This window comes from Euleptes europaea, chromosome 6, assembly GCF_029931775.1.
Source record: "Euleptes europaea isolate rEulEur1 chromosome 6, rEulEur1.hap1, whole genome shotgun sequence".
Classification (NCBI taxonomy): Eukaryota; Metazoa; Chordata; class Lepidosauria; order Squamata; family Sphaerodactylidae; genus Euleptes; species Euleptes europaea.
Window position 1 is genome coordinate 108211688 of NC_079317.1, and position 10390 is coordinate 108222077.

Here is a 10390-nt window from a genome sequence, read left to right on the forward strand (position 1 = left end):
TACAACGAAACTCTGATGCCATTACAATATATTGCAAGTGATTTTTTTAAGACAATGGATAAATTAGGGCAATTGCTGAAATGTGCTATATGAAATGAAGGACTTGTGTTTATTGGGAAGAGGCTTCTGCCCAGAAGAGGGCTTGTGTCTCCTTTGCTCCTTTGCTACCACTGAGATCCAGGCCATCTCCTCAGTAAAGCATCCCTGCCCCCTTCCACACAACATCTCCATGGTCAAACTGGATGTGTCTCAGGGTGAAATCTAAAGGTTGTCCCTCCCATCCCTCCCCTTTCCCTCCAGCCACAAGAGGCCTAGTGGTAGTGACTATTAATGTTGTTGATATGGGAGGTTGCCATGGCACTGAAGGATGTTGATGGCGGTAGGCCATGGCTGGGGTATAGGGTTGGGGTAGATCCTGGCCAGTAGGAGAAGCTGGTTGGGGTGACACCTGAGGCCATGATGTTGAGTTTGGAGATGCCAGAGAAAGGCAAGGGTGCCTGGAATTTGTAGAGGGTATGGTCAGGCGTGGCTGGTTGGCAGACTTGTGCTAGGCCCTGGAAGTCGAACTTGTAGGCATAGCGCTTGCCGTGCACCTTGGTCATGATGTTCTTGTCGTAGTAGTAGCGTAGCGCCCGACTCAGCTTGTCATAGTTCATGTTGGGCTTGCTCTTGCGCTCACCCCAGCGCCGTGCCACCTCATCAGGATCCAGCAGTTTGAACTCACCGTTGGTGCCCTCCCATGCAATGCAGTTGAGGTTTGCACGGTCTGAGAGCAGCTCCAGCAGAAACTGCCACAACTGAATCTGCCCACTGCCTGAAAAGCCATGAAACAAGCAATTAGTCTGGGCCACCAAGAGCACTGGCTAGCCCTGCCCACCCCCGCGTGCAAAGCTGCTGCAGATTGTATCAGACAGCTCATCTACCTACCACTGTTTGCTCTGAAGGCCACAGCAGATGTTATCCTAAACACAGTAGGTGTTGTGGCAACCTCATTCCTAGTTTCCTGTTTTCACCTTACATCATCAACTTACACTGATGGGGACAGGGAGATTATGCAAATTGTGACCTCATGTCATCAGGTACGCTGTATGAGGTCATGTTGAAGATGTAGGGTTGGGGGGTTGGAATATGATTTGCTGTTATTTTCCAGTTCAGCCACCCATTTACTGTAATGTATAGTTTGACCCTCACTGGGAAGGGTCAGGAAAATCTACTTGAGATCCTGTAATAGGAGATGCCAGGAACTACCTTACTGATCCCCTGACCCGAATGGGCCAGACTAGCCTGATCTCATCAGATCTCAGAAGCAAAGAAGTTCAGCCCTGTTTAGTACTTGGATGGGAGACAACCAAGGAAGTCCAGGGTCGCTGCGCAGAGGCAGGCAATGGCTAAAACCACATCTGAACATCGATTGTCTTGAAACCCCTACAGGGGGTCACTATAAGTCAGCTTAGACTTGACAGCACTCTCCTCCACCGCCTTACTGATCTATTTCCCCCCCCTTACATCACGACAGCTGGAAATCACAAGGAGAATAATTCCTAGTAACATCTGACTAAAACGCTAGTCTTGTGTTCCAGCATCCCTTTCTTCACAAATGACCTGGTCCAATGTCACAATTTGGAAGAGCTATAACAGGAGGGGAGGGAATATTTAACCCATTCTTGGGTGTTTTCCCTGTCCGAAATAGCCTAGATACATTGTTGTTGTTCTCTGTATGGTTGCAAAGGTATAAATATGCACCTGGAATCCCATTGGGGGGGGGAATAAGAGGTTGCTTTCTGAGCATGAAAGTGGCTACTGAAATAGCACCCCTTGCTGAAAACTACAGCCACTTGAGACTGCTTTTAATTTTAAAGTCAACTACTGAGATTTGTAAAAATGCATCTATATTTAAGGTTATTATATACAAATATTTAAATCAGCCATTGCAATTCGCTGTTGGTTCAGCAATCAACTATAACACTGTATTAAAATATATTGGTTGAGGCAGATGCTTAATCAGTTAAAAAACTTTAATTGCTTGACAATCCAGATCTATGTCTCAGCCCCATCCTTAAAATACCAAAACGAGCAACATTGCTATCCATCCATCCATCTATCCATCCACTCTATCACATCTTAGTTGAATTCTCTGCTGATAAGTGGCAGAAGTGACTATGTATCTATCTATATCTATCTATCTATCTACATATATACATATACACATATACACATATAACTAACACAAGTAATCTAATTCCGTAACAATAATCTAATACAATAACATCACCATCATTATACTCTGGCTGCACTTGCATAGCTGTTCCATTGAGAGGAAATCACGCCCCCAACAGTCTTGTTTAAACATGTGATAATATTTTAGCAGGATGAAGGGTACCTTCTGCAAATGGGGGCAGGGATGGGAATGGCATATCTAACCAGCAACCAACAATTGTAAAAAAGAAGGATGGGAAGGAAGCTCTATACAGAAGAAAGATGTATCTACGTTTTTTCCCCTCAAAGTATTTTGAGAGAATACACTTTTATCCTTTGAAGAGAGTTGTCACCATTTTTAGTCGAGCAACTATTCTGGAGCTCAGTTTGAGGACAAGAGTCTATGCCTTTCTTTAAGCATCGAAAAAGATATCCTATGTACAGGACATTGGGCTGGGCCTGGAAGAAGTTTCCCCAGCTCGACACCTCTGCAGTTCAAAGGCTTCCTAAATACTAATACCATAACGTCATCCTGTGATGGCGTTTAGACCCACTAGAATAAATGAACTGAAGCATGTCTCTGTGCTGGATTGTGGTCAAGTATATTCATTCAGATCCTCATACTTGACAGGAGGCTGAAACCTCCAAGGAAGGATCTGAGCACCAGCAGGATCAGCACTGACACCGCTGACAGGATTACCTTCTCTTTGGCAGTGGTCCCGCAATCCTCCTCCATCAATGGGAACTGCACGGCATCCCAGAGCTGAATGCCACAGGAAGGGACCCAGTAACCAGAATCCCATGTCTGAAAGTAACGCTTGTGTGCATGGCATATGATGTATATGTGGAATTTGCTCACAGAAGCTTGCTTGGACTGGGGTGGTTCCTTAAAAAGCCGAGGTTCATGCTTTCTGAAGGCAGCACCTCCTACCGTGGGAATGGATATTAAGGTCTCTCTCTCAGCGTGCATTTCCTGTTCTCTTCAACAGAATGGATGCAGGAGAGACTCTAACGTCAAACACTCAAGCTATAACCTTCTGGGGTGTCAGTAAACAAACAAGCTGGGAGGATTTAAAAAGTGCCCTCGTTGGGCAGGAAATGGATGGAGGTCATTGACAACAAAGAGTGGCATTGAAATGTCCCCTCATGCTCCTGCCTGTGGGCGGAGATTGAGACCGCCTCTATTTCCCCCACACAGACTGCTGGCGCTAATTGAGAATGATTTTATTTTGGAGTGAAGAAAGTACCCACATCTGTAAAGGTCCCCTCAGTGGGGTGGCTCTTGTCCTGTCTGGGCCAACTTCCTCCATCTCCACCAGCTCTCTTCCCATAGTCATAGATGGCTGCCTTTGACCTTCATGGGTCAAACCGAATCTAGTTAAAACCAGCTGCGTGGGTATCTGGAGCCCAAAGCCTGGGGTAGGGGACGCAGGGTAAATTTCGCCTCTTCTGCTTGAATTCAACCAAATCCTGGAAAGCTGCTCCTTTCTTTCCTCTCCCAGCAGCCAGTGGCAAACCGGGTACATCAGAGGGAGAAAACAATTAGTGGCAGCAATTGAGGATAGCCCTGAGCTGGATCGCAGGAGGCTAGCCTGATCTCATCAGATCTCAGAAGCTAAACAGGGTTGGCCCTGGTGAGTACTGGGATGGGCGACCTTTGGTCGTGAGGCAAAGGCAATGGTAAACCTCCTCTGAACATCTCTTGCCTGGAAAACCTTGCGGGGTTGCCGTAAGTCAGCTGTGACTTGACCACGTACATACACACAATTGAGAATATTGTGATTGTGGGGGGTGGGGATGTTCAGACACTGCTGTTAGTAGGGCGAGTGTCTTACCTCCATCTCAACAGAATTCACTCCAGTAGCCCTTTCATTTCTTCCCTGTAAGTCAGAGCTCCTTGGGCACCTTGACGGGGCGGAAGAAAAGACAGCCGCCCACATGAGCTGTTTTACCGCGTCCGTTGGGGTTGTGAAATCCGGTCACCTCTCTTCCTACAGAGGTTGCCAGCAGCCTTGGGGAACTCCAGCAAAAGCCAAAGACAGAAGACGTGTAATAACGTGCCTTTTATTAAAATAGCACAAAACCGCAAGCCAAATTTCAAACACTCCAGAATTGTTGGTCAGGCTAGATTTTTTTTTTAAGTGCGGGTGGGGGGGAGATAGTGTGGCTCATGATTTTAAAGCTTCTTGTAACCATCCTCGCGTTGTGCATGATTGTATTTGCAAACCTGCTTGCGATCTGACAGGGCATGTGCAAAAGAAGAGGCCTGAAGAGCAAGAGGACCTCACACACACACCCCCAATCCCCTCCCACCGTTAATATCCTGACTGATTAATAGTTCTGGAGATCTCAAAAGCTTGCACGCTGTTTTGTATCACTTTGGTGGGTCCTAACAAAAGGTATTGTGCGACTTTTCCATTTAGGGGGACATATCTATTTAAAAAAACAACCTTCCAGGAGCCCCCCTCACACACACACACACACACAAATGAAACAAACCAGCTTCCCCAGGTTAATAGCCGAAACTGCCTTTAATTTCCATCTGAAGGTGTACCGGCAACTGACCTTCCATTCCTGTTTATTTTAATTGGAAGTAGACCCCGTGTCCCCCCACCCCCAGCAGACCCGGGCCGTCCAGCGTGCTTCAGATGCCAGCCATAGACACGCTGAGCGCTGGTTCTGGTAACTAATCCGTGAATTACAAGGCGGGGGCTAAAATAATGGACCCTTGTGGGTCACTATTAGGGCTGGGGTCTTGCTAAGCAAAAGTAGAGAGAGGGGCTGCCTGACAATGTCAGATTTCCGGCTTATTTTCAGTGTTTATAGAGACCATACAAATCATCGCCATAGTTAATTTACAAATCTGAGTAGCCCAACTGGATGAGTCCTAATGTGGGGAAACCGAGGACAGCAAGAGAAAAATGGGGTGGTTGTTTTTAAATTAGGGAAAGTCGTGTCTCCCCTTCTATTCAGAGAGCACTCAAAGCGGTTTACAGATAATAAACTCGGGCGGACATTGACTATCTCCCCCCCCCCCCATCTAGGCACCGAGGCGGCCACATTAGAAGTATTGCGCCTCAGTGCCCCAGCAGCGTCGGGACGCCTCAAGGTGTCGTATTTGTGACGCGTGTCCGAGACCCCAAGGGCCGGCTCACAAGGGCGCTGCTGCATAATGGACTACTGGCTTCTCGCAGGTTGAAAGTGTGAGTTGTCAAATCTTAGAAACACTGCTGATGGGGGGGGGTCAGGGAGATCCCCCCCCCCTCTCTCTGTTTGATGCGTGATCGTCGTTTCGGGCGCGCAGTTCCTCCCCAGACCGCGCACAGCCATAAACCGGCGCGGGTGAACTCGGCGCTTGAAAATCAAGCGGACTGGAAGCCGCCCCTCGTTCAGACGAACGGGAGTCACTTCCCGCGGACGACCGACCGCCTTTGAGAGAGGGCTGTAGGAGGCTGCGATGTGGATGAGCGGTAGAGATCTGAGAACGGGCCGTCCCCCTTAGGGCTGCTGGTGTGGAGGGGGATAGCGTGTGAGGATGGTCCCTAAACTCCTTGCAAGCAGAAAACCAGCACAGCAAGGAGTGGGCTGCACCGGAATCTCTCTCTCCGATGTAGGAGTGCTTTACTCGCAGGGAGGGGAAGGGAAGGCCCTTTTCATGGAATCGGCTGCTGTTTTGCTTGGGTTATGGTGCTTCCCTAAACAGCGTTATACCCTTCTGAATCCATTGTCGTCAATGGGTTTAGACGGGTGTCTCCTCTGCTTAGGACTGCGCTGAGTTGGTATTTCTTGCTTGCGGTCCCATCGACAGGTTTCTAAGAGGCCGCTCGCTCATGATCTTGGGAGGGGGGCTGAGGCATTCTGCTGGAGGAGGGCAAGGGCTTCGCAGGGGAGGCTTCCCTGCCCAGTTAGGAGGAACGAGGCTGTTCTCTCTTCTAAGCCAGCTGCTCCGTGGCCATCTTGCCCGGGGAATCCTGGAGCTCAGATCGCGGAGAAAGGTCCGCGCTTCTGTTTAAGCATCGGGAAAGCCGCCCTACAGAGCGGCCCCTGGGCTGAGCCGGGAAGATGTTTCCCTCGCTCGATGCCTTTGCGGTTGAAGGGTGTCCAGCACGAAGGACGGGCCGCCGCAAGGAAACCTTCCTGCCCTCTGGCAGAATACGCAGGGCTGCAGTTCGATGCAGGCTTACCTGAGAGCAAGCCCCACCGGATACCGTGGGATTTACCTCTAGTAAATATGCATAAAATCGGGCCGTAGCCAGACACTGTCTTGGATTCCGCGCGGGGGGAGGGCTTATTTCCTCCTCCCACCCCCCGCCCCAGTTATTAAGGGGGCTGGCTGTTCTCATAGCAGGCAGGCCGAAGACCCTGGACTGAGAGATGAGCGTTTTGTTCCTGCGTTCACACTGTTGAAAACGATTTATTTTTCCGACTCGCCTAAAGCACCGCAGAAGGACACGCGAACGTCCGAGGAGTCTCTATTCAGAGCCGTCTCTTGTATCCCCAAAAGGCATATTTGAAACTGGATTCCATAAGACGGAAAAAAATCGAACAAATTTGTATGGATCTTAGTCGTTGTTGAAATGGGGTTTCACCGGGGCTTTTGTAAGTGAGTGAGAGAAGCACTCTAGTTGACAGGGGTGCCAGAGGTCCCCCCTCCCCATTGCCTCGTCTGTTCCAGACGAATTGGTCAGGCGTTCCTGGCACCTCAGTCCATCCGTTGCGACGGAGTTAAACTGGACGGGTAAATCTGCACCGAATTGCGGGGCGCGGAACTTCCTTCCCAGCAGGAGCCCCCGCGCTGCCAGATGCCACTGAAAGGACCCCGATTAGTGACCCCCACCCCACCCGCACTCTGCCTGGCTGCCTTGCAGGCGTAGCCCCATCTGGATCAGTGGCTCAGTCGACGGGAATGAGTTAAGCAGGAGCTCCGGGATCGCATCGGGGCTCCTGTTCAGACAGGAGCGCCAAGACGCTCTCGGGAGATTTTCCTTAACTTGTTGGAGCCAGCGAGCGAGCGGGCGGGCAGCCCCCCGCCCCCCCGCCCCCCAGTAGTTCAACAGTAGCAGACAAACGAGGAGCATTAATTCGACGGCCAGCCCCTGTCACACCCTGGAGAGGACCTGGGAGTGAGCGAGCGAAGGCGCTGCGGGTTACCTTTTTCTCAAGGTGAATGGAGCCGGGGTGGGAGGAGAGGAGAACATAAAAACACGGCTGAGGTGAACATTAGAAATGCGAATTATTATTTGCAGCTGAATCTGAAAAGAACAGTTAAGCAGAGATCTCAGGGCCATTAAGAAAAGCCAATTGCTCACGAGTTGCAGTCTTTTTAGTAACGTTTTCCTACGTATCTTTGAATGAGGGGCTCCAGAGTTTACTTATTTGTGTTGAAATTGGAAAAACAGAAGGGCGACATTTTAGCGCAAGTCATAATTTGAGACCGCCACCGAAAGCCTTATTTAACATTCTAGCTTTTTCTGAGACCGAAGGAGGGGGGGACCGAGACCGACTCAGAGGGGCTGCTCCCCTGGCTTGTACAAAGGGGACAGGGACCGCAACATCACCCCAACTTAATTGCTGGTTTCATATATACTTTTTAAATGTGGGTTTTAAACGCCTGTGAAACTGTTTGCCTCCTCGAGACCCACAGTTAGCGGAAAGGCTGCCTTGTTTGTGTGCAAACGAGTCGCAGCCGACTTAAGGCGACCGACCCCTCGTGGGGTTTCCAAGGCAAGAAACGGACGGACAGAAGCCGTTTGCCATTTGCCTGGCTCGGCATGGCGACCCTGGACTTCCTTGGTGGTCTCTCATCCAAGTACTAAGCACAGGGTCGCCTGTGCTCAGCTTCCGACATCTGAAGAGATCCGGCGAGTCTGGGCCACCCAGCCAGGGCGACAGACGATCTACAAAACGTTTAAATGAACAAGAAATAAATGTATGATTTGGACTCTGGCCATTAGATTAACAGGGCCGCCCGTTTTCAGGCGGTGGAGAGCTCTGACTGGGCCAGACGGAGGGGGAAAGGGGTCTTGTCAGTTGCGCCCCGCTTGGACCTATAAATCAGGTAGACAGCAGTGACCCGAACCGTACAGATTCTTCACCAAAAAAGCCCCCCTCCCTGCTGGCGCAGACCCCGCCCGGCAGCTTCCCCGGCGGGAGACTCAGAGGGCAGAAGAAGTTCGTCCTGCACCAGCCGAGTTTCCCGCTCCGGGCGGCCACTTTAACGGCGCAATCTGAAACCGACCTACTCAGCATCCGAGTCAAGTTTATTCAATGCCCTTTACTCCCAGGAAAGCGTTTTTAGGATTACACTGTAAACATATCGGAAACCAGCACTCTTCCAAGCGGGTTTACTACTAAGCGGAAAGTTCGAACTGTGTCCTAACCCCCCCCCCCCAAATTAAAAAGTTACTTTGGACTTTTATTAATAAGCAGCACCAACAGGACTCCTTGTAGTCTGACAGGATATGTGGGGTGTAAATAATTAAACCCTTCAATACACATATTCCCAGCATTTTAACAAATACGGTTGAATACTTCGAGACCTCCTTTTTTGCGCAAAGTGACATTGCTAAGGATCGAGTGCTACCCTGGGGAAGCAAGTATGGGATCGGATCTTGGGGGGAGGCGTTTTTCACTTGACTGGGGTGCATCGTTTCGTTTGAAGATACTGGCTAACAAGACCGGTCTACAAACAGTTCCCCCCCCCCCGCCGCCCCTTCAAAAACAATCTGGTCCTGAACCCAAGATCCTTACAACAAAACAAACCACTCTCTCCACCCCCACCCCAATTCTTAGTCTGCCCTCTGCTGGGGCGGGAGGATGATCCCTTCTCCCCGGGCCAGTCTCAGATCCCAGAGGGAGGGAGAGAATCCGTGGGGCGATGCGGACCCGAAGGTCAGACGGAGGTGGGCCGGGCACAGATGCACACGTGGGAGCATCACACTGGCTCAAGTCGCCTAGCAGATTTCCCCGTGGAGGAAAAAAGCCTAGAAATGGATCCTTTTAGCAGCCCACCAGGAGGCTTCAACACACACCCCCTCCATCCCCTTGAGAAAACCTCGACGACTGGAGAGCGCGGCTCTCTTACCTTTTTGCACCCCAGGCCCCAGGGAGCCCCACGCCTGGGTTTTGCCTTCTTTGAACAAAGTCTCCCCAACCGGGTCTGCAAGGAAGAGCGGAAAGAAAAGAGAAGGAGAGGAACCGATGAGCGCCAGCCCAGTCGGCTCCCACCCGGGGCGTTGGGGGTGGGGAGAGAGAAGCAGCTCCCTCTCCCTAGCAAGCCTTCTGGTATTTCAAGGTTCCCTCTCTAGCCAGCCTCTGCCGCTCTGCGCCTCTCCCTCTTCCCCCCAGCGGCAAAGCACGATGCACTCAGGAAACGCGTCCAGGAAAAAGGAAATCCGACTTCCGACGGGAGCCGTCGGGGCCGCTTTAAATAAGAAGGCGAGCAGAAGCTTTGCGCGTCTGCCCAAGAGCGCAAAGAAGAGGCGTCTAGGAGTGAGGCTGGGGGCGAGGAAACGGGATCAATTCAGACAGGACAGCTCTTGGGGGGTGTTGGAAGGCGAGGGATCGGGCCTGGCGGAAATGGATCGCAGCCCCCCCCCCCCGGGAAGGCGGCTAGAATCCGGTGCTTGGCCAGGTCCCAGCTCCGAGGAGTTGGACAGGGACCCCGTGGCGATGGTCCCCGTCCTACCTGGCAGGTACATGTTGAGCAGCAGGGTCCGGGCCGCGCCGCGTCTCATGGCAGCTCTGAGTGCACCCCGCGCCCGCGGGGGGTATTATCGCCTTCGCCTGGGGAAGAGGATGGTTCTGACTCTGTATTGCGATCCCCAGCCGCGGAGGCAGGACGGGGAGGGGGCCCCGTCTCCAAGCAACGGGCGAGGGGCGCAGGGCCCGGGCGCTGGCAATTTCCTCCGCGCTTTAATTAAAGGCGCGTCGCAGCCGCTTATCGCCCCATCGGACTTTCATAAAGTCCCCCCCCCCGCTCAAGATCCCCGTTTCTATGGCGAGGGGCCGCCGCGGCCGCCGCATTTTCCGCCTCCTTAACTCTTTGCAAACAGGCAGCGCCCGGCTCGGCCCGGCCCGGCCCGGCCCTCGCTCGGCGGCGCTTCTGCTCCAGCGCCTCTGAGCCAACATGGAAACCGCCCAGGGCCGAAGCCCGTCAGGGGCCTCGAACCGTCCTGCAAGCCACGCGCCCCGG

General features: G+C 51.8%; 1 protein-coding gene across 1 annotated transcript; it reads right to left on the reverse strand.

Annotated features, from left to right (window-relative positions):
* Nucleotides 1-295: 295 nt before the first annotated feature.
* On the reverse strand, nucleotides 296-9991 carry FEV (FEV transcription factor, ETS family member). Its single transcript, XM_056851760.1, has 3 exons — nucleotides 9884-9991; nucleotides 9281-9355; nucleotides 296-814 (listed from the first exon to the last, which is right to left on the reverse strand). The coding sequence occupies exons 1-3, from the start codon at nucleotides 9930-9932 to the stop codon at nucleotides 312-314; spliced, it is 627 nt and encodes a 208-aa protein (XP_056707738.1). The 5' UTR covers nucleotides 9933-9991; the 3' UTR covers nucleotides 296-311.
* Between the last annotated feature and the right edge of the window lie 399 nt (nucleotides 9992-10390).